At 42.6% G+C, this 24,706-nt stretch overlaps 1 protein-coding gene across 2 annotated transcripts in view; it reads right to left on the reverse strand.

Moving 5' to 3' along the window:
• Positions 1 to 24,706, reverse strand: part of POLR1A (RNA polymerase I subunit A) — a 232,973-nt gene that overhangs the window by 194,211 nt on the left and 14,056 nt on the right. For both annotated transcript variants that reach the window (XM_033951847.1, XM_033951837.1), the window contains exons 5-8: positions 20,736 to 20,821; positions 15,885 to 16,000; positions 6,972 to 7,058; positions 130 to 238 (exon numbers count right to left, since the gene is read on the reverse strand). In XM_033951847.1, coding sequence (XP_033807738.1) covers positions 130 to 238; positions 6,972 to 7,058; positions 15,885 to 16,000; positions 20,736 to 20,821 — 398 coding nt within the window. The remainder of the gene's footprint in view (positions 1 to 129; positions 239 to 6,971; positions 7,059 to 15,884; positions 16,001 to 20,735; positions 20,822 to 24,706) is intronic.

Consider the following 24,706-nt stretch of genomic DNA (forward strand, 5'->3'; position numbering starts at 1 on the left):
TTTGGTTCAGAATGGTTTTTTTCTTGTTTTCCTTCTCTACATCTGGGTGCGTCCATATGGAGCGAAAAATACGGTACTCTTATTTTTGTAATCTAGATGAAAAAATAAACATTTCTAGATGTAGGTTACCGGGAAGGTGGCACCACAACAAGATCAAGGAAGAACATATCTGGACCAAAATCAGCCTCACAATTCCCACTAGTCTCCAGTCCAGCAAAAAAGTGACTTAGGAAGAAACCTAAAAAAATAAATGATAAAGAAGTTATTCAGATCTTTCTAAAGCATTAATCATAACAGAGACACGAGTCTGCTATAAATATTTATATAGGTTTTAAACTATGGGGCAGACAAAAGTTTCAAAGCTAAATCGCAATCACCCCTGTAGACCCAAAAGCATCTTAACCAGGTGGTCATTTATGAGCTCCTTTACTGTTTCCTAAAAATCAAAGCAAGAAATCACTTTTATGAAAAAGGGAGCATTTTCTTATTTGTGACACATTTTACTTTACTGTTATTTGATTACTTGCCTCACCTAAATAAGCCTTAAGGTGACAAAATCTCAAACTGTTTCAACCAACAATGCAGTCAGTACTTTGCCTCCCTAGATACAAGCTGGGAAGGAAATTAAGGCAAGGTACTGCTGAAACTGCTTTCACATCTTCTGAGGAAAAGAACAAACACAAGATCACACAGCAAACTATTATTCTCCACATTACAGTGCAAGTTTAGATCTCTCACAATTACAGTATAAATTACTGAAAACATAAATTTTCTACGCTAGTTGAGAATCTTCCCAGGCTAGCACAGAAAAACAAGCCTTTACCAGAGAGATATTGCTTCCCAGCTGTTCATAATCTAGTCATAAACATATTTTTCATAGGTATACAGTAATTTCATTGGTTCCGATTACCATCATCCTGTGAAAGGAAACCTGCCTACTCTAACTAGATCCCAAAGCTGTGCAGAGTGAAGGTTGGAACCCTGTTGGTCCTATCAGAACGTGGAGTTGGTACATAAAACCTCCAACTTCAACTCTATGAGCCTAAAAATTGGTTTCTGACTCTTATTTATATATCTATATAGGAAATGAATAATATTCTAATTACATATATTCTGTATTGCAAGGCATTTCATCACTGTCAATGTGACCCATCAGGCTACATTGCAGCTTTTTTATTTTATTTATTAAATAAATTACAAACACACAAAAAGACTAGAAAGTGTAAAATAATCTTCTATAATAAAATACTAAGCGCGCATGCACACTTAGGACAGCGTGTTCCCTGACAGCATGCTGTGTCCCTCCGTGCCGAATTCCATTTTCGAACACAGAGGCAGGGAACACGCTGGCGACTCCTCCCTCCTGCCCTCACTCACCAACCGCTGCCGCCGCTCCTCTTCAAAACAGCCTGCTGAGGATCACGGCTGGCTGTAGCGAACCTCGCAGGCCACTCTGCACCTCGGTAGCACATTCCCTCTGATGCACGGGATTGCGTCAGAGGGAACATGCTACTGACATACAGAGCGGCCTGCAAGGTTCGCTACAGCCGGCTGCGATCCTCAGCAGGCTGCTTTGAAGAGGAGGGCAGACACAAACGGACCAGGAAGCCAGATGCTGGACAGGAGCAGGTAAGGGGTGCTGCAGCGACTCCTAGAGACATGTTGAAATGTTAACTTGAAGGAAGTTCTAGAAATTACTGAGGAACTAGTTCCGCCATTCACCCAAGTGTATTATTTACCTATTAAAAGGGAAGAAAAACTGAAGGAAGATGATCAATAACTGTTAAACATTTCTATGGTTTTGGAACATTCGGATAGGGAAGTAGCAATGCCAGCAACACTTCTTCTTACAGTTGCCTTAGCACCTGATAAGAACTGGTTATTGAGACTCTTCTTTAAAAATAACAAAAAGAATTTCTTGGGCATAGGATACAAATGTTTCCAGATTTGTCACGAGATACACAAAAACGTCGACGTGAATTTTTGTTGTTAAAACCAGGAGTTATAGCTCTAGGGGCGACCTTTTTTCTAGAGAATGACACGGTGGCGGTTACCCGCGGCTAGTCGCGTTTAGCCGCGGGTAACCCGCCGAAACGGGGAAAGAAAAATAGCAGTCGCTGCGGGGACGGGGACAAGGCCATTCACTGCCCCATGGAGGGGTGAATGGTCTTGTCTCCGCAGTGAGGCATCAAGGATCGTGCGGTCCCCACAGCCCCTGCCCGCCCGATCGATCTTAGCCAGCTCCCTCCCTTCACCTCACCTTAGATTGCAGTTTTCCTTTTCGGCGACCTGCATGCTTTCAAAGAGCCGCGCACACGCGGCTGCTCAGTGTTCAATCTTCTGCTCTGACGCAACCGGAAACAGGAAGTTGCAGCAGAGCAGAAGATTGAACACTGAGCAGCCGGCGACGGGCAGGTTCTGGTCCGGGAGGCCGACGGGTTCAGGTCAAGCGCCCCGAGGAAAATGGCCTCATTGGTGTGAGAGTGACGGGCGCCCCTCCCCCATGGATCCGCCGCCCCCTCCCCAGAAGAATGCCTACGCCCGGCTCGTGCAGCAGCACCACAGCCCCCACTTCAGGCTCTTCTTGAACCACATCGCTGACATAATGCACCTGCACGAGGGCGCCCTGAAGGAGGAGCCGGATGCGGCCCCAGCAAAGGCCCTGCGCCGGCCAAAAGGAGAGGAGAGGACGAGTCAAGGAAAGCCGAACTGCTCATCGTCGTTGATGCTTCTAGCAGCAGAGTCGTGTTCAGTTGCGCAAACGAAGAGGAGAGTGGCAAAGTGCAACCGAGAAGAAAGAGCGCGGAAAAAGAGGGCAGGTTGGCCCAAGGAGCAGCCTCGCCCCGCTTCCTTGCTCTCGAGTCCAGTTCAAGGTGACGCTTTTGGCCCCTTCCTTCTGTGTGACAAAGCAAGGCATGAGAAATCAGTGCTAGGAAGTAGAGAGTGGGGGGAATGATGGGTTTTCAATGGGTGAAAACTCCGGAGGGAGCTCAAGAAGCTCCTTTGAGCTTGGGCTGGTGAAGGAAATGCTGGCACAGGAAGTAGAGGGTCCCTTCTGCTTTCTGGGGCTCATTTGTAAGTAAACTTCCTTAGACAATGGCATCCTAAGCCTTCGTTCACAACCACTCCGGGTGCTTTCTCCCTATCTGCTCCTCATCAACTAGCTCTGGTCTTAGCTGTGGATGATATTTCCTTCAATTTATTTATCCCACTAATACCAAAGAAGGTTCAAGGTGAGGAAGGTAGATAGATAGGCCACGCGAGAGGAGCTGAAGGGTGGTAGAAAGGAACAGATGGTAAAGGAGGGAGGGAAGGGTGGTGGTGGAAAGGAATAGAACAGACATTGAAGGAGGGTGAAGGGAAATGTGGAAGACAGAGTGGGGAGAAGATGCTGGAAGGAAAGAAGACAGATGCCAGACTACGGGGGAGCGGAGGGAAGAAGATGGGTGCAAGACCAATTGGAGGGGGGGGTGAAGGGAGAGGCACAGTAACAGCAAATGTAAGACGCAGAGAGAAGACACACAGTGGATGGAAGGAATTGAATGAGAAGATGCGGAAAGCAGAAACCAGACAACAAAGGTAGAAAAAAAAATTCTATTTATTTATTTATTTTTTGCTTTAGGATAAAGTAGTATATTAGTTGTGTTAATAAAAATTTATAAACAAAGCCATGCCAGCTGAACATCTCTTTCTCTAGTTCAGCAGCAGGAACTTTGATTTATAAGAAAGGAATAAGCTAAATATTACAGTACTAAGGCTTATATGGATGCTGCGGGGACGGTGACAGGGCGGTGAATGGGGTGACAGTGATGGGGCGGTGAAAGGGATGGCGGTGACAGTGACGGGGCAGTGAAAGGAATGGCGGTGACGGGGTGGTGCAGAGGATGGTGGGCTGGGGATGGGGCGGTGACGGGGACAGATTTTTTTCCCCGTGTCATTCTCTACTTTTTTCTTCGTCACCCATGTAAATGTGTGATATTGCATCAAATGCAAAAATACGTATTCTTTGAACCTAGCCAACTTACAACCTTCTTGTCAATGGCTCGCCTGAAAAAAGGAGGAGAGACATGAGTACTCATTGATTGTTTGACCTCCTAGCTCAGCCTATACAATCTTTAGTCTTGTAGTTTGTAATTCTTTATTATAATTTTCACTGATTCTACATCTTGGTTTAATGAGGACTTGAGTTATAGTTAAGCTATATATATTTGTGCTATGATAGCAGATATTAATCTGCTTTGTATTGCATTTTGTACTGTATTTCATTTTCAGCTTAACCTTACCTTTCTGTACAAGTTTATACTTGATATGTTAATTGAAAAATGATAAAGAAATAAAGAAAAAAAAATAAAAATCTCCACCAAGAATAGTATGTGATGAGCAGGATATGATGTTTAATGATATTAATTTCTGAGAAAAGGCAGGATCATCCTTTTTTGGTGCCTATATGAGTATGTTTAATAGCATCATGGGTTTACTCATAAGAACATAAGCAATGCCTCCTCTGGGTCAGACCTGAGGTCCATCGCGCCCAGCAGCCCGCTCATGCGGCAGCCCAAAAGGTCCAGGACCTGTGTAGTAATCCTCTATCCTCTACCCTTCTATCCCCTTTTCCAGCAGGAAATTGTCCAATCCTTTCTTAAACCCCAGTACCGTACTCTGCCCTATTACGTCCTCTGGAAGCGCATTCCAGGTGTCCACCACACATTGGTAAAGAAGAACTTCCTAGCATTCGTTTTGAATCTGTCCCCTTTCAACTTTTCCGAATGCCCTCTTGCTCTTTTATTTTTTGAAAGTTTGAAGAATCTGTCCCTCTCTACTCTCTCTATGCCCTTCATGATCTTGTAAGTCTTTATAATGTCCCCTCTAAGTCTCCTCTTCTGCAGGGAAAAGAGACCCAGTTTTTCCAATCTCTCAGCGTATGAAAGGTTTTCCATCCCTTTTATCAGACGTGTCGCTCTCCTCTGAACCCTCTCGAGTAACGCCATATCCTTCTTAAGGTATTGGACGCAGTATTCAAGATGCGGACGCACCATTGCCCGGTACAGCGGCAGGATAACTTCTTTCATTCTGGTAGTAATAATAATAATAATTTATTTCTTATATACCGCTATACCATGAAGTTCAAAGCGGTTTACAGTAAAGTAATACCCTTCTTGATTATACCTAGCATTCTATTCGCTCTCTTAGCGGCCACTGCACACTCAGAATATTTCCTTCTACACATGACCATCTGCTGTCGGTATCAAAAGAGTGCAAGGAACATTGAAAATCAATATATTTGTTTTTGAGGGTAATAACCTCAATATTTTTGCCATTGTCAGGTGCTGCAAAATACTGTCCAAAATATCCTCCAGTAAGTTTTTTGCCTTTGAGTCAGAGAAATGCAAAGAAAACATGCGTCTGCATTAAGATGTTTAAAGTAGAGTAGAATTTTTTCCTTTTGATGACATGGTTAATGCCCTGAACATTTAGAGAGACAATATGAAGAGTTTTCATCATGGACCCAAGTAAAGGGAGCAGTTAGGTTCATGCACATAAGAGTGCATCTGAAGCAAAGAGAGTTTCCACACTGCCTTAATGAAATATAAAACAGAATATAATAGATTAAACTATAGAAAATAGAAGTCGGAGGTCACATTTGACAATAGAGGGCATGGGAGAGCTTCATCAGATTATCAGAACCCGATTATGAAAATAATCAAATGTATAGGAAATCATGGTTATGGAAGTGATGACCATAATACAGGACGTTCAGATCATGACATAGGAGCACAATGTTCTTCTAAAAAAAGACAAAGTCATTCTGGACAAAAATCGTAGTAGTGTTTTGATATATCGCTTTCATTTTGGCTGAACAAAATAGCTTGGGCCCCAAGCAATTTTAATTTAGGTCTCAAACAGAAAACCTTTGTAAGCATGTGGTGTAGTTTTGGCAAAATCAAGAGTGAAAATGATCTTAGGATTTCAGCATTTTAGCTGATTGTAGGATTTGAAGAGTCTGATTATACCGAAGAAGCTTCAAGATTACAGATTTCGGGTAGGAAGCTTATTTAGGAGGCCACGATAAGACTCTGTGGACCTTATCTACTTCAGCAGTAGATTGAAATTAACAGACAGAAGTAATGCATCAGAGGAAAGGCCCTGCCAGGGCTGTCTGCAAACAGCTTGTTTGAGGTTGACTCCTGCTAACCACTGCGCTTCGGGTAAGTAAGAGTTTGTGGCTCATGACTGCCGCCTGCTTCTGCTACTTCAGGGCTTGAGGAAGGGAGGGAGGAGGGCTTTGCAGCTCAGGACTGCTGCCTCACTGGTGCTTCGGGATGAGAGGGAGGGAATTGAGAGTGTGTTAGAAAAGGTTTCCAACAAACTCTAAATTAGCCAGAAAAACAGTTATTCGGTATCCACCAATCCCTGTGGGTGCTGGATAACTGAGATTTTACTGTATCGGTACGACCTCCTATACCCCCAACCAATAAAGTTACCAATTGTTCATCCCAGAGGCATATAGACTAGAAAATCCTTGGTCCCACTGATTGGCTGTGAAAACTGTGGTGGGCAAAAACAGGATGAAGGCCTGAGATTCCCTGCTATGGTATTAAGGGCCAGGTATTTATTTAGCTTTATTTATATCCCGTCATACCTTTTCAGATCTAGATGGTGTACAAAAATAGAGGATTACAGTGAGAAATGGAGTGCATAGTGATTACAGCATTAATTTGGAGAACATAAGAATTGCCGCTGCTGGGTCAGGTCCATCATGTCCAGCAGTCTGCTCACGCGGCGGCCCCCAGGTCAAAGACCAGTGCTCTAAAATGAGTCCAGCCTCACCTGTGTACATCCCAGTTTAGCAGGAACTTGTCCAGCTTAGTCTTGAAACCCTGGAGGGTGTTTTCCCCTACAACGGACTCAGGAGTGAGAACATAGAGAGGTAGTGAATACTACAGATATACATTCTAATGGTTGGCTGTTACCTTCATTTTCCCATAATGCCATGATGTGTTCCTTGGCAGTATTAGGTGTCAAGTAACCTCTTTGTCCCAGCTGTGTTTCATCAATCCCTAACAGAGAAAACCAAACAAAATTACTTTGAAATGTTTCATTCAAGAATTATTTCAATATTTTGGGGTAAAAACAATGCACACTATTGGAGGATCACAGCCTGAGCTTATTTTTATAAAGGCATATTGATGCCTATGATGCCTTTATAAAATAAATCTTGTTGCTCACCAATGCCTATTCCCACATTCAAATTCAACCTAATAAAATAGATCTTAAAAACATTTTTTATAAAAGTAGTATTTGGGGCATTCTATATTTATTTATTTATTTACATCATCAAGAGTCTTGTAGTCTTTCTCCTTCTCAGAGCATTAGGCTGTAATATTCATTGATCCTTTTTAAATATCAAATTTTTTATTATTCAAAAATAATTGAACTTATCTTGTGCAAATATTCACTTTCAAAAGGAAGCTATGTGGCAAAAATCAGGAACTCAAGATGAATTCATATTTTGCTCAACTGGCTGTTTCAAGGGAATTACCCCCCTCCAACTGTAGCAGTCACATCTCTTCCATTCATCCATTAAGATAACCAAGTTTCTGGATAACGTGAACATAGCCCACCTTCTTCACAGCTCTAAGGCTTCAACAATTTCTCCCCCTCATTCAACCCTTTTGTCTGACCGCATCTTGCCTGCATCACCATCACTGCACCTCTCCTACTCTTCTGCTCCTCCTTTTGCTCACTGCTGGGGACATCAACCCCACCCCTGGCCCTCCTAATCAGAGGTGTTGCAAGGGAGGTTAGCGCCTGGGGCGGTGGCACCCAGCATCGCCGCACTGTGTACCTCCCATTCTTCCCTGCCGCTTGATGCCCCCTTACTCTTCCCTGCTGCTTGAGTGCCCCCCGTCTCCCACGCACCTCTTGAAATGTTTGCCAGCATGAGCAGCTGGCTTCGGTTCCCTTCTGATGTCACGTTCCAGTCCTGCAACCAGGAAAAGATGTCGGAAACTGAGACTGGCGTGAGCAGCAAGTGGAAGATGCTGCTTGCACCGGTGAATGTTTAAAGAGGTACAGAGAGGATGGCGCCCAGGGCAGTCCACTCCCTCCTTACTACGCCATGCTCCTTAATCAAGTCTCACCCTACTCATGCAGATCACACCACAGCATCTCCAAACTTTTTTTTTTTTTTTTAATTTATCTTTATTAGCATTTCAAACATTATTCACAAGACAAACACCTCAAAGATGAAATATCATATAAGAAAAAAAAGGGGGGGGGAAGGAGGTTCAAAAGTAAGCCCCCTTCATAAAAACTGAAGCAACAAAGTTATCTCTTCATCAGACCACTATTAGTGGGGAGTGGTCAAAGAAAGAGTAAGGAAATTCATTGATATTCAATTTAACTAACCAAAGGAAAAGGCCTAATGTGAAAAATCATTTACTACTATTCTAATTCCAATTTTGCTCTTAACAATTTTCTAGGAAAGCCTTCAACTGTTCAGAAGAATAGAAAACTTAGATTCCCCAAAATGAACCATGTATTTACATGGATATGCCAATAAAAAAAAGTTTCACCTATATTTATAGTCTCTTGTCTCATAAATAAAACATTTTTCTCCGTTCTTGGATGAAAAGGAGTACGTGTGTTCTTAAAGTACAAATTTTAGAATCATATTCAAGTCCTGTTCAAAGACAAATGAGACTAATAATGTTCACTTAATCCTCCATAGCCCCAGGTACGTTAGATAGATTGTGAGCCCACCGGGACAGAGAGGGGAAAAATGCTTGAGTACCTGATTGTAAAAAACCGCTTAGATAACCTTGATAGGCGGTATATAAAATCCTAATAAACTTGAAACTTCCTCTTTCAGTCGCTATTATTGAACCTTCTTGACTATTGTAACATAATCTATTTGACATGTACCAAGAAAGAGATGGCTAGGCTTAGACTAATTCAGCATACGGGTGTTAAACTGATTTATGGCCTAAATAAATATGATCATGTGACTCCATTTTACCGTGCGTTGCATTGGCTGCCAGTGGAGGCTTGTGTATTGTTTAAGTTGGGTTGTCTTTGTTATAAAGTTGTTTATGGTATTGCTTCCATTTACATGACTGATAGGTTTCTTATAGCATCCCACAAATATAGGAGAGAATCACGTTTTGTTTAATTTTCCATCTGTTCAAGGATGTAGGAGTAAGAAATTTTTGGAACATACACTAGCATTTCAGGCTGCTTTTTATGACAGGGAATTTAGACCATTGCTATGTAGTGCTTGCTCTTATAAAAACTTTAGAACTCAATTGAAAACCTATCTTTTTTCTAAATACTTGGTGAACTAATTTAAATGATTCTTAGGTTATGTCGTTTTTAATCTTTTGTTAACCGCGTTGATCTTACAGTTACACGGTTTATAAATACGATGTTATGTTGTTGTTCTAAGATTGCTGATAAATTATCAACATAAATCAGAGCCTCTCTTCTGCCCTATCTTTCTGGACTTCTCTTTTGTAGGCAAATAATAAATTTTATTAATCGGGAACAAGAGATGTAGAGAAAATTTTTAAATTTCAACCAAGTATCTCCTAGAAAGATCCACAGGCAGAACCCCTGGAGCTTTGGGAAAGTTCAGCAGATGGAGGTTCAAACATCTGTTAAAATTTTCCATCTGTCTGATTTTTCTATGCAATGCTGAACTGTCTTTCACCACTGAAACTTTAACTTGTTGAAGATGCTGTATATCCTCCTTTACTTGCCTAACCCAACTTGAGAGATTTTCTTTAACAGAGTCAACAGTTTCAACCATTTTAACTAAGTCTTCAAACTTTTTGAACATAGATGTTACCTTGCCGGTGGACTTGGTAACTTCAGAATCCAAACGATGAAAGATATTCCATATCAAAATCAAAAGAAATCTCCGTAGGTATAGTGGAAACTGCTACTCCTGTGTTCTGAATCATCAGCGAACCAGACGGGAACTTGGTGCCCTCGCTGAAAATCTCACCCATAACTCCCCAATGAATGCTGCCCTTGTTGCTAGACACAGAAGGTGCTTGGATGTCAGAGACGACAAAGAAATTGCATGTTCCTGCAGGGTAGGTGCTCCTTTGCCACTCCCCGAAGCAGAACCAACCTACCGCTCCACTGTGACTGCGCCCGATACCTTCAAACATGCATAGTTATGTCGCTCCTCAAAAACCCCTCGCTGGACCCTACCTGCCCCTTCAAAAATCACCCCATCTCCCTCCTCCCGTTCTTATCCAAGCTACTTGAACATGCTATTCACTGCCATTGTCTTGACTTTCTTTCATCTTGAGCTATCCTTGACCTGCTTTAATCAGGCTTTCATCCTCTTCATTCTACGGACACTGCCTTTGCTAGAATTTCCAATGACCTGCTCCTGACCAAATCCAAAGACCTCTACACTATCCTCATCCTCTTGATCTATCTGTGGCATTTGACACTGTAGATCACCGCCTACTCATTGATACACTGTCCTTGCTTAGGTTTCAGGGCTCTGTTATCTCATGGTTTTCTTATCTATCCCATCGCACTTTTAGCGTAAGCTCTAGAGGATCCTATTCCGCCACCATTCCATTATCAGTCAGTGTACCTCGGTGTCAGGTCAAATGTGCGCCGGGACAAAGGCACGAGCAGACAACTGAGCGCAGCGCAGAGGCGCGCGCCGAAGAAAAAGACTGTTTTTAGGGGCTACGACGGGGGTGTGGGGGGGAACCCCCCCACCTTACTTTATACAGATCGCGCCACGTTGTGGGGGGTTTGGGGGGTTGTAACCCCCCATATTTTAGTGAAAACTTAACTTTTTCCCTGTTTTTAGGGAAAAGGTTACGTTTTCACTAAAATGTGGGGGGTTACAACCCCCCAAACCCCCCACAACGCCGCCACAATCTGTATTAAGTAAAGTGGGGGGGGGCTCCCCAACAAAACCCCCCGTCGCAGCCCCTAAAAACAGTCTTTTTCTTCGGTGCGCGCCTCCTTCTTGCGCTCAGTTGTCGGCGCGCGCCTTTGTCTTCCGCGTTACTGTCTATGAACTGTGTACCTCAGGGCTCTGTCCTGGGACCTCATCTTTTCTCCATCTACACTTCTTCCCTTGGTGCTCTAATCTCCTCCCAAGGCTTCTAGTATCACCTATGGCACAGTCCAGTCCAGGTTTTCCTGGAACGCTGTGCACATTCACACAAACACTCACAGCATAACCACTTTAGGTGGTGCAACAAAAAACTTATTTGTTTACAGCTCTGAGTCTTATTCCTTCAAAGTAAACTCTTAGTTCAACACAAGGACATCAATATTTCCACAGACTGAGTCTCTTATAATCATGTGCTTTACTAAGTCCAACTATTATAGTATTCAGGCTTTGTTATGCTCCAAAACACTTTATTTATTTATTCAATTTTCTATACCATTCTCTGAAGGGAGCTCAGAACAGTTTACATTAATTTATTCAGGTACTTGAGAATTTTTCCCTGTCTGTCCCAGGGGCTCACAATCTACCTAATGTACCTGGGGCAAAGGGGGGATTAAGTGACTTGCCCAGGGTCACAAGTTGCAGGGTGGGTTTGAATCCATAACCTCAAGCTGCTGAGGCTGTAGCTTTAACCAGTGTAACCCTTCAAATGCTATGTGAATCACACTAAACCACCTAATACTGACACGCTTTGTTTAAGAGTGGTAACAGTCAAGATTCCCTTCACAAAGACAACCGATCTCCAGTGTCTGCAGTCAGACCTCAGAGCTAGTCATAAGGAATAACACATATGCAGACTATCATTGATCGTATTTATCTCAGGGGGACTGTTGTAATAAGCAATTTTAACTGTTGCCCTATTCAAATTTGTTATTTGTTATTCATTGTCCATTGATATTAAATTAAAGCATTACTTATCTTGGGTGAAGATTCTCTCCCAGCCAACTCAAATCGACGGAAGATCTCCGTTTCGCCCAAAGGACATTACATCGATGCTCAGAGAAGTCTCTTTCTCAGGGATCTTTCTCTCTCTCTCTGGGGCCATGTTGTAATCACTCCAGGCTAGGGCATATATTCTCCTCCCTGCCTGATTCCTGCCCCTCTGACTTAGCTGGGCTGCATTACTTTCCTTCTTGTGGCTCAGTTCTGAGCTGCAGAGATCAGTGCATTCTGGGACACAGTTCACCACTTTTTGGGCTAGCATCCCCTGCTGCCCAGTGGTATAATTACAGCCTTAGCGAAAGAGAACCCCTTACTTCCTCACACACCTGTATGCTGACAATTCACAAATCTATCTCTCTACATCTGAAATTTCCACAGGAATCCAGGTCCGAGTCTCAGCCTGCCCATCTGACTGGATGTCTTATTGCCATCTAAAATTAAATATGGCCAAGACTGAAATCCGATTCCTTATCTTTACTCCTAAACCTGCATCTCTGCTTTCTCCGTTCCTTATTTCAGTGGATAACGCTCTCATCCTCTCTGTCTCGTCGGCTTGCAACCTTGGGGACACCTTTGACTCATCTGTTTCCTTCTCTTCGCATATCCAACAGACCGCCAAAACCTGTTGTTTCTCTACATCGTCGCTAAAATCCAACCTTTCCTTTCTAAGCACAATGCCAAGACCCTCATCCACACTCTCATCACCTCTCGCTTGGACCACCGCAACCTGCTCCACTAAGCCATATCTCTCCCCTGCAATCTGTTCAAACTTCTGCTGCACGCCAGCATCGTTATGCTTATGTTACCCCTCTCCTCAAGTCACTTCACTGGCTCCCTATTTATTTCCAGATACAGTTCAAACTCCTCTTATTGACCTCTTATTAACTCTGCAGCTCCTCAGTATGTCTCCTCTCTTTTCTCTTCCTATACTCCTCCCCGGAAACTCTGCTCATCAGGTAAGTCTCTTGTCTGTACCCTTCTCCTCTACTGCCTACTCCTGACTCCATCTCTTCTACCTTGCTGCACCGTATGCCTGGAACAACCCACCTGACTCGGTACATCAGGCTCCGTCTCTGGTGGTATTCAAATCCAGGATGAAAGCCCACTTTTCTGAAGCTACAGCATGTTTAAAACCTAACCCAACCAGCTTGTAAAGCACCCATATCTTTTTGTCATTCCTTCTATGGTCCCCTACCCTATCCGCCTCATCATTCCCCTTGTAAGTCCCTACCTGAGCAGCATGTATAGATTCACCCTTTTTGTCCTGTGAATCTGTCATAATTAGATTGTAAGCTCTTTCGAGCAGGGACTGTCTCTTGCGTGTTTAATGTACAGCACTATGTGCATCTGGTAGTGCTCCAGAAATAATAAATAGAAGTAGTAGAGTTGGGCACACATTTAAAATATGGCTGTTAATGGTGTGCAAATACTATAGAAGGATCTATTTGGCAGGAACCTCAGAGAAAATTTACACTGAAAATATACTGGAACACTTTATGTAACGCTGTGTGATTTTATGTCCCTGTGATTAAGTCTATGCAGACAGAAGCAAACACCCCATTAAATTGTGACTGAGCATATCCAGGTATTAACACTGAAAATGTATAGGCACCACCAGTACAACATGGCACAATAAACATCATACTGTTGAAGACATTAGTTGGAGAATTAGGGATTCCCTACAAGTAGGATAGGAGGGTGAAAATTATGAGCAATATTTAAAATACAAGGAACAGCATAGCATATTTTTGCTGAATTCTATGACACCACGTAGGCTGAACATGGAGACTGAATGGATGCCATTGTTTTGAGATCTCTAATTAGTCAAGAACCTGATTGGATGACTAGGTAAAGGGTATGGGACTCGATATATTGCTTTTTCTGTGTGGTTACAATCAAAGCGGTTTACATATTTAGATAGGTACTTACTAGGAGATGCACTAAACTTACAGAGCATCTAACGATCGTCATTAAAACGGTTTGACCAGTTTTGCGATTGATCAGATTAACCGACCTGATGCACAAAACTGATGGTCATGTGTTTCTCCAAGCAAATCGCTCATTCTCCAATCCTAACATGCAAAATTACCCCATTAATATTATGAAAACTATCCCACCGAGCAATGCCCTAAAATCCCATACAAAATTACGATCGCTCCTACCAACCCGAAATAGCTGACTGGTGTGGTCTGCCTGGTATTTTCTCTATGTCACAGATTGTCCATGTGTTACACACGTACAATCTGCCCCGTTAAAAAAAGGAAAAAGCTTTCCCCCGTGCTGATGGCCCTCCCCAACGAGCCCCCCACGAACCAGCACCATGAATGGGCACCGTAACCCCCCCAAGGCAGCGAAAATGGCAGGAGAGATGCCCACTCCCTCCTGCCATGTCCCCACCCAGTCCTGGCCCCCTGTGCACTGACTCCCTCAAACCAATCCTCTCCCCTACCCCAATAATAGGCAGGAAGGATGCCCATTCCCTCCTGCCAAGCAGAACACCTCCATTCCATGTTCTCCCCCCCCCCCGGTGCCAGGCATCCCCGAGCCACTGTTTCCCTTCCCTGAACCACAAAAAACAGCAGGAGGGATGCTCTCTCTTTCCTGCCACTGGACAACCCTGAACCTCTCCCTGTACCTTTTTGAAAAGTTGGAAGCAGGAAGCCTGCTCCAGGCTCCTGCTTCAGGCCCGCCACTCCAAAATGGCGGGCTTTCCCCTCCCTGGTATGTCATGTGATGGCACAGGGAGGGGTCATAGAAACATAGAAATAGACGGCAGATAAGGGCCAAGGCCCATCAAGGCCCCGATTGGTTCAGTTGTCTAAGGCCCCTCCGGAGGGGTGGGGTCTTAGGTATCTGAGTCAATCAGGCCTTAGGCTCCTCCCTCTGTATCCAGGATTTTGAGGGAGGAGCCTAAGGCCCTGATTGACTTGACCAATTGGCTTGAGGCTCTTTCCTCAGTATCCTAAGGCCTGATTGGCTCAGACACTTAAGGCCCCACCCCTTGAGAGGAGCCTTAGGCAACAACCAATCAGTGCCTTTGGCCACTCTCCATGAATCACATGATGCACCAGGGAGGGGAAGGCCCATTTTGGAGTGGCAGGCCTGAAGCAGGAGCCTGGGCGGACTTCCAACTTTTCAAAAAGTTATGGGGAGAGGTTTGGGGGGTGGGGGTGGTTGGCATCCCTCCTGCCATTTTTTTTTGTTCAGGGGGTCAGTGGCTCGGGGATACCCGGCACTAGCAGGGGGGGGGGCATGGTGCAGAGGTGTTCTGTATGGCAGGAGGGAGTGCCTATTTTTGGGGAGGGGATTGGTTCGGGAAGAGTCAGTGGCATGATGGTTCTGAGAATTCAACTTTAAGTTTTCTTTCCTGATAAATAGGCTGAGGTCTCTCAAGTTAAGGAATGGTCTTAGCCTTCCAGACTTCTTGACCATGAAAAAATAACTGGAGTGGAATCCTTGCTGCTCTTTATGGATAGGTACCTCTTTGATGGTGTGTTCTTGGAGCAGTGCATGTATTTTCATGCTGAGGACTGACCTGGTGAGTGGTACTCATGTGTGACATTTTGGCAGAGGAAAACTAAATAATTTTGAGGTAATCATACCAATTTGCAATTATTATTACACCAGTGCAGGCACATTGGGTATAGCTAATCTGACAATGTGTATTAATCTATAAAAACTTGAAATAAGGACATATTGTATGTAAATCTGTGATTTCTCACTACATATAATACATAAGAGGAGGAGAACAGTTTTTCTATTCTGCCTACACTTTCTTTTCTCACTAACAAGGCCTGGAGATTAAAGGTACATTAGTTATTTTAAAGACCATCGACTCCTATTATACAGGAAAGGACTTCATCAATGTGAACAAAGATTCAAGGGTTTACCATTTCCACCAACAGTGAAAAATAGCTTTCCAGGTACCCAGAGAAAATAAAGAATTCCTTACCTTCTGGCTGCTGTGCCATTCCTTCTCTGCCTTTCCTAGGTGTTTTATGTACGTTGGATGGGTAAGTGATTGTCAGTTTGCTGTTGTGTTCTTTTCGCAAGACAGATTTTCCAGTCCTTTCAATTAAAATAAATAAATAAAAATATTTTCCCTCTGTTTAAGTACCTCCTCTTCCATCAATAAATTTCTCCCACCATGTACTGATGAGATGCACCTTTCTTGATGCAAAACAACTGATGGAAATACTTACATTTTTTACAGACTAAAATACATTTTATTGTACCATCAATAAACCAAAGGTTTATTTATTGCATTTAGAGGCATTTAATATACAGCTGCTGAGACCACAGAGGTCCTCCTTCTACAACATAACCACACCTATTGGAATTTGTTTCTTAAGATTCACATGCATCATGATCTTTAGGCACTTCTTGTCCTGGGCCAATAAAAAGCATTATGACTGCAAACAATCCAATATTACCTATGGGAAAAATTAAGCTATAATAAGTTACTTTCATGCTTTCAATCTTCTCTACGTAGGCACAAAAGAAAAGAACAGGAAACCAAAAACAGGGTTGCTAATAATTTATATACTGGATACTAAACCAGAGAAAGGGAAAAAGGAGAAAACTTACAGATTCTAATCAGTCTATCACAGCACATGACATATTGCCCCAGCTTCGACCCCTAGGGACTCTCCAATGTGAACATAAGACAAACTTTCTGACAGGAACAACAATGAAAGACGATCTTTATAGAAGACCACAACTTTTTCCTCATTTCCCCATAGCCTTATGTCTCAATGCAGTAAACCCTTCCATCTTATATATCAAGCATATCTTAGACAATCAGTCAGTTTGACTGCATTTGAAGCTTGCAACTGAGTCAAACTTCATACCTTTCTATTGTGTAAAAAGATCCCTGGGTTCCAAAGACCTGTAAGCAATTTTATTTGGAACCATATACTCTTCCAGTATATCTTTGCTTTTGGTTATATACCCCTACCATCACACTGCCTCCAGCAAGCTGGTGTAGTCCACAGAAACCAATGGACGACAGTACTTGAATTCTCAGCTTCCTGAAGCATTTCCCAATCTGGAACACCTTCCCCTGAAAGGTATCAAAGCAAGCCCCCAGATACTCCAAACTATGACAGGTTTAACCTGCCCTTTCTCAAAATGATCACCCAACTCAGTTTTCCAAAAACAACACACATCCTGTCACTTGTACATTCTCGTGATAGGACTTCATTTGAATCAGCCAATCAACCAAATAGAGGTGTGCCAGAATTCCTTCCTTGCACAATGCTACCGCTACAACTGCCAAACCTTGAAAAAGATTCTTAAGATCATCACCAATACAAAGGGGAGGGTGCAAAAGTGAAAGTGCTGCCCTAATACTGCAAACTGGTGACCCGTCAATTGGGCGCAGGACAAAAGTACTGCCACAAAGACGAGCCGACAATCGCGCACAGGACGTATGCGCACCACCGGTCCTTCCGCTTTAAACCCGTTACGTTAGTGCTTTGAGGGTGTGGGGAGGAACCCCCCCCCCCATTACATGTTTGCTCCCGTTGGGGGGAGGGTGTCCGGCACGCTTTAGCTACGGAACCCTACAAGCTAGTGCTGCCTGATTCATGGAAAAAAAATTTCAATTCGATTCAATTTGGCCAATTGAGTTGATTTTCAATTCAATTCACTTTTCCTGCCCAATAGGGCATTTTTTTCCCCCCCAAACGTCCTGGCAGATTTATTTTGTACCCTCTTCACCCACCCCACCCCCTTTGCCCTCTCATCTCCTTGCTGGCACTATGTAAACAAAATAAACAAAAGACTTTTCCTCTTTGTTAGGTCCTAGATCACGCTCCCTATCTAACACCAGCTCCAGCAGGATACACATTTTCAAATCTGACACATTGTAATCACAAAATAGAAAATAAAATTTTTTCTACCTTTTGTTGTCTGGTCATTTTATTATTCAAATCATGTTGGTCACAGGCTCTGGTTTCTATTTGTCTTCTGTTAACTCGCTTGCCAGGGTCTCCTGCCCATTTGACGTTTTCTTCTTTCTCCATGCTCATCATCCATTTCCATCTCTGTACTTTTCCTTCCTTCAACTGCTATATCCAATATTTCTGTTTCTTTCCTACTGTCTACCATCTCTCTCTCTCTCCTTGCCTTGTGCCCTGGGTCAAACCTCTCTATTCCACTCCATGCAATATTTCTCTCTTCTTTCCCTCCATTATCATGTGCAACATTTCTTTCTCTCCCTATGCATCATTTCTCCTTGCCCTCCACCCTATGTTCAACATTTTTCCCTCTCTCTTCTCCATGAATGTCTGCCTCCCCTCCACCATATGCAGGATTTCTCCTTCTTATCCCCTTTCTACCTCTTTGTTGCATCTCTCCCTTCCTCTCCTCCACCCCAAGTCTAACCATTATTCCTCTCTCCCTCCCTGTGCGGCAGCTTTCCCTCTCTCCTATCCCATCCCCATGTACAGCATCTTTCCCTTCCTCCTATCCCATCCCCCTGTGTGGCAGCTTTCCCTCCCTCCACCTTGAGATCTGACATATAGGCCTCCCAAAGCAGCAGCAGTGGTGACCAGCAGGAAGAGGCAGCACTCTGAACAGGCTGATTCTGGCCTGCCCTGCCAGGGCTTCCCTTTGCCACATCATCAGTGATGACATCTGTGACGTGGCAGAGGGAAAGCTCCTCCAGCTACTTGCTACAAAAGGTAAGTGGTATATAGTAAGATCTATGAAAGAGACAAGAACATAAGTCCAAAATCAAGAATTTTGTGCCAACAAAAAAGGGGGTCCAAATTTGTTTCCACTTAGTATATGACACTTCATGTCACAAATATGTTCTCTTTCTTACTTGATAAATTGTAGTTCTGTCCTTCCTCCCTCTTGTTTCTGTTTGTCTTTTGAATTGTTTTTTATGTTTTGAATTATGACTGTTGTTTCTAAAGGATGTATAATCACACCATATATGTTTTTAACATAATGTTCACCGCCTAGAAGGTGGATTGGGCAGTTTATAAAATTTCTGAATAAACTTGATCAGGGCAATAATTCTAATTTTCACGCTTTTTGGAGAGCTATTTTGCGATACCTGGAGCACATTTTTGGATATTCCCTCCCGCTGTCCCCGGCAGGACTTCTCTTGGATAAATATGAATCCTTTTGTGTGCCTATCAGGGATCATAGGATGTCGCTCCGGAAAGCCAAATTTTTGAGTAAAAAAATAATTCTTAGTGTTTGGATTCAATCGACAACTCCTGCCTTCTGGGCTTGGCGGAATCGTTTTCATGAATTGATGAGTTTAGAACAAAGACATGCTCACCTAACTTACCAACGGAAGAAATTTTCTTACAAATTTGGGACTCTTATATTCAATCCTTGGCACCTAGGGCTAGCTTAATCCTTAATTCTTTCTAGTTTCCATACATAGGGGAACTTGCAGCAAGAGACCTCACTGGTTTGAATGTCTGGTAAGTATGAGAAGGGATGACTGTGTGTGGTTAAGATTAGGTTTTGTTTTTTTATCTTTCTTTTTCTTCTTTCCTCTTATATTTCCATATTGTCTCGCTCTCTTGGTGTTTTATGATTAGGACGCAATAGTATGAAGAGTATAAGAAACCAACTTTCCTACTAGATCTTTCATATTGATAATGTACAGTTTTCTATGTCCTTGTACTGGATAATTTGGGGCAAGCTGGGGTCAATATTGTTGGTTGGGGGGGGGGGAGGTCTCTTTCTTCCTTTTTCTTTGAAGGGGATAGTATGGCAACACTGCTCTGAAAGCTATGCTGCCACAGTTCTCCACACATATTTTATTTTTTGTTTTGGTCATGCTATTGCACATTGGGAAGAATAACCAAAAATCATAGTTACCAGATGCTAGGGTCCACTTTGAGGTTTACTGCCCAAGAAAACGATCTGGGATCATTGTAGACAATACAGTAAAACCTTCCGCCTAATGTGCGTGGCGGCCAAAGCAAATAAGATGCTAGGAATTATTAAAAAAGGGATGGTTAACAATACTAAGAATGTTATAATGCCTCTGTATCACTCCATGATACAACCTAACCTGAAGTATTGCGTTCAAATCTGGTCTCCTTATCTCAAGAAAGATACAATGGCACTGAAAAGGTTCAAAAAAGAGCAACCAAGATGATAAAGGGGATGAACTCCTCTAGTATGAAGAAAAACTAAAAAGGTTAGGGCTCTTCAGCTTGGAAAAGAGACGGCTGAGGGGGAGAAAAGATTGAAGTCTATTAAATCTTGAGTGAAGTAGAACGGGTACAAGTGGATCGATTTTTCACTCCGTCAAAAATTACAAAGACTAGGGAACACTCTATGAAGTTACAGGGAAATACTTTTAAAACCAATAGGAGAAAATATTTTTTTCACCCAGAGAATAGTTAAGATCTGGAACACATTGCCAGAGGTTGTTGTAAGAGCAGTTAACATAGCCGGTTTTAAGAAATGTTTGGACAATTTCCTGGAGGAAAAGTCAATAGTCTGTTATTGAGACAGACATGGGGGAATTCATTGCTTGCCCTGGATTGGTAGCATGGAATGTTGCTATTATTTGGGTTTTTGCCAAATACTAGTGACCTCGATTGGCCACTCCAATGACAGGCTACTGAGGTCGCGCATGGAATGTTGCTACTTTTTGGGGTTTTGCCAAGTACTAGTGACCTGGATTGTCCACCGTGAGAACAGGTTACTGGGCTAGATGGACCAGTGGTCTGATCCAGTAAGGCTATTCTTACATTCTTATGTTCCCCCAACCACCAGTGCCTGTAAATATTGAATGACTTATCTTGTTTTCCCCAACACTTACTTGCAATGTGGACACCTCTTTGCTTTCATATGAGACTTCCAGAATTCTCCAATCAATCTACTTCTGCACTCACAAACATTTTTCACCTGGTGGGAAAAACACTCTTTCAATTTAGGAAACGAGTCTAAAAATAAAATTAATTGTCACAGAAATGAATAGGTAGCTTGCATTATGGCAGGAGGAGTCTTATCTGTCATTGAAGAATTGAAAGATGTGGAAGAAAAAAACTTTGTCCAAAGCCTGAATGTAACATAGGGCCTGAAGATATGAGGGGTGTTCAATAATTTATCTACCTTAGTAGGAAAGAAGAGAGTTTTCAAACAATTTTTATTTTTCAATATAGTCCCCTGATAGCTCCATACAATTTATCCACTGTTTCTGCAATGACTTTAACCCCTTTGAAAATAATTCCTCAGTTTGACCTTCAAACCAGGATGTCACACTTGAAAACCGCTGTCCATGGAGAGATTTCTTCAAAACTCAGGACAAGAAATAATCTGAGGGAGCCAGGTCAAGACTGTAGAATGGATGGTTCAGCTGCTGAAACCCACATTCTCAGATGGCAGCCTGTAATTGTCATGACATATGCAGTGGCGCATTGTCGTGAAGAATCAGCACATCTACTGTGAGTTTTTGTCACCTTTTCTGCTTGATTGGCTTCCGCAAAGCGATTTTGTGTTGGCATAACTGGGAACAGTTATGTTTGTTTTGTGTGGCATGAACTCCAGAAGCAAAAGTCTTTCTTCATCCCAGAAGACAGTTGCCATGACTTTGCCTGCATATTTTTCTGTCTTGAAATTTTTTGGGGTGGGGGATGACCTGTCCTTCCACTGCATTGATTCCATTTTAAACTCAGGATCTCTATGATAGAAACAAGTCTCATCTCCAGACACCAAATGATGAAAAAAAATTCACTTGGTCTTCACACAGCATCTCCAAGTTTTCCTGACAGTACTGGAGCCTTGTGGCCTTCCGACATGGCATCAGCATTCTTGGAATCCTTTTTGCCCAACCTTTCATGTATCTACCAAGATGCCCATTTCTTCAACTATTCGGGAAACCTTAATTCGCCTGTCTGACAAAAATAAATCCTCGGCTTTCTGGCACATTTCTGTGGAAGTTGCTTCCATAGGCCATCCAGTGTGAAGACCATCCAAGGGTCATCTTCCATGGACTCTCTACCCCACTTAAACTGCTTGCTTCAAAATTTTACTTTGTAGGATTATGGGGCAGACTCACCATAAATTGCAGTCATGCATTCATGGATCTCCTTTGGCTTTTTCCTTTCTTTTATGAGAAATTTTATCACTGAACTGTGCTCCAAATCTAGCAGTTTCTTACTTGATTCACAAGAGGACTCTCCCGACATCCTGTCTCTCTTGGAATATTAGACTCGCACTGAGCTGCCACTGTGCATGAGCAACCTCGAGATATGTCACAACATGCATGCTACTTTCTTTCATATTCAGGTAGATAAATTATTGAACACCCCTCATTTTCAAACTCATCATCTTATTTTGCATCTAACAAGAATCTGTTGAAAAAAGTATGCAACTGGACAGCTTACTTTTCCAGCAGCTACTCCATGTAATATATAGACAAACCTTGTAAACACTATTCTGATACCTTTTCCTCCAGCTAGACTAGGTGGGAAGAGTAAAGCATAGTGCTCATAATCACTGAAAGCAACTCTGCTCACTGTTAAAAGAGCTGCAGCTCGGCAAAGGCAGCATCCAAAGCAGTGGTTCTAATCTCAACCCAGTTCATGGGACACTCACAGCCAGTAAGGTTTTCAGGATATCTAACATGAATACATATGCAAATCTAATCTCCAACAATGGACATAGGGAATGCAAAGCTCTCATATGCATATTTTTTTAATATCTTTATTAATTTTAAATCTTTGACAGTGCCTTACAATTAATTGAGCATAAAATAATGCATAAAATGCACTATTATTTACAAGTAATGCATAAAACAAATCATTTCCTCCCCCCTTCTCCCAATTATTAATACAATAAGACATATTATGTGACTATAATATTATACTTAAATAATTTCAAACCTCAAAATACATTTCCCCCCACCCCCCCCCCACCCTGGATGTGCAAGGAAATCTAAGAAAAGGAGAGACGTATGATCACTATTTCGAGGTAACAAATGAAGTCAATGGGCTCCACACTTTATCAAATGAATTACTAATCCCCAAACATTTCGCATTCATCCTCTCATATTTATATGTGGTACATGCATATTTATTGTGGATATACTGAAAACCTGATTAGCTACATGTGTCCTGAGGACTGGGTTATAAACCCTGCTCTACAGGGAATATCACCATAGCAAAACCCGACACTGCCTACTTCATGAACAGAAGGGTGGGGACATGAAAAAAAGTGCCCAAGAGTTTCACGTCCAAGATTTCAAAAGAGAGAGCTGCTGCAAGTAAGCTGTGTGGAACTCCTCATAAGTTTAAGTATCAGCAGGATGTAATGCTGGGGCAGTACAGGACTATGAGATTTTTAAGAGCAGCAAGACGTGAGCTATGTGTAAAGCAGAACTGTTACTATTAGGTATAATGGAACACAATGAGGTATCAGGTAAAACTGCAACTATCTGCCATGACCTGCACCAGAGAATGCCTTCCAGGAGCAGAAGACCAAAGAAAGCCAAATTCTTGTAAATATATACAAAATTTATATGAAAAAATATATTCACATTTTAGCAAAAATAAAACAAAATAGCACCAAGAATGTGAATAATCAGAGGTAACTTGAACAAAGGTTAATCAAATTAGAAACTCCACCCAGCATGGCTACATTTTGCCCACAGAGGCTGCATCAGGGATCATATAATATCAAATTAGATACTGTTCACTCACAATCCTTTGCATGCTGAAGCACAATCACTGCAACACTATCTGTGCAAAAGGAGCTTGGTAACACCACTCCGAGGAAGTGATTGTTACGTCACAGCAACAAGGCTAAGACGGACAGACACCAGAGGGTGGTGGTTAATGGAATTCGCTCAGAGGAGGGAAAGGCGAGTAGTGAAGTCCCTCAGGGATCGGTGCTGGGGCCGATCCTGTTCACTATGTTTGTAAGCGACATTGCCGAAGGGTTAGAAGAAAAAGTTTGCCTTTTTGCGGACAATAGCAAAATTTGTAACAGAGTAGACACCAAGGAGGGAGTGGAAAACATGAAAAAGGATCTGCAAAAGTTAGAGGAATGGTCTAATATCTAGCAACTAAAATTCAATGCAAAGAAGTGCAGAGTAATGTATTTGAGGATTAGAAATCGGAAGGAGCTGGAAGGTTAGGCAAGATGGACCTCTGGTCTGCCTCAGCGGAGGCAACTTCTTATGTTCTTATGTTAGAGGCTGATATGCACGGATGGGGAGAGGGTCCTTGGGGTGATAAGTGTCTGAAGATCTAAAGGCAAAGAAACAGTGTGACAAGGCAGTGGCTGTTGCCAGAAAGATACTAGGCTGTATAGAGAGAGGCGTAACTAGTAGAAGAAAGGTGTCAATGCCCCTGTACTGGTCATTGTTGAGGCCCCACTTGGAGTATTGTGTTCAGTTTTGGAGACCGTATCTAGTAAAGGACATAAGAAGATTTGAAGCAGTCCAGAGGAAGGCGATGAAAATGGTAGGAGGTTTGTGCCAGAAGATGTATGAGGAGAAACTGGAAGCCCTGAATATGTATACCCTAGAGAAAAGGAGGGACAGGAGAGATACGATTCAGACATTCAAATACTTGAAAGGTATTAACGTAAAACAAAATTTTTTCCAGAGAAAGGAAAATGGTAAAACCAGAGGGCATAATTTGAGGTTGAGGAGTGGTAGACTCAAAAGTAATGCTAGGAAATTCTTCTTTAGAGAGGGTGGTTGATGCATGGAATGCACTCCCGAGGGAGGTGGTGGAGAAGAAAATGGTGGCAGACTTCAAACAAGCGTGGGATGAACACAGAGGA

The sequence above is a fragment of the Geotrypetes seraphini genome, chromosome 1 (assembly GCF_902459505.1).
Source record: "Geotrypetes seraphini chromosome 1, aGeoSer1.1, whole genome shotgun sequence".
NCBI lineage: Eukaryota > Metazoa > Chordata > Amphibia > Gymnophiona > Dermophiidae > Geotrypetes > Geotrypetes seraphini.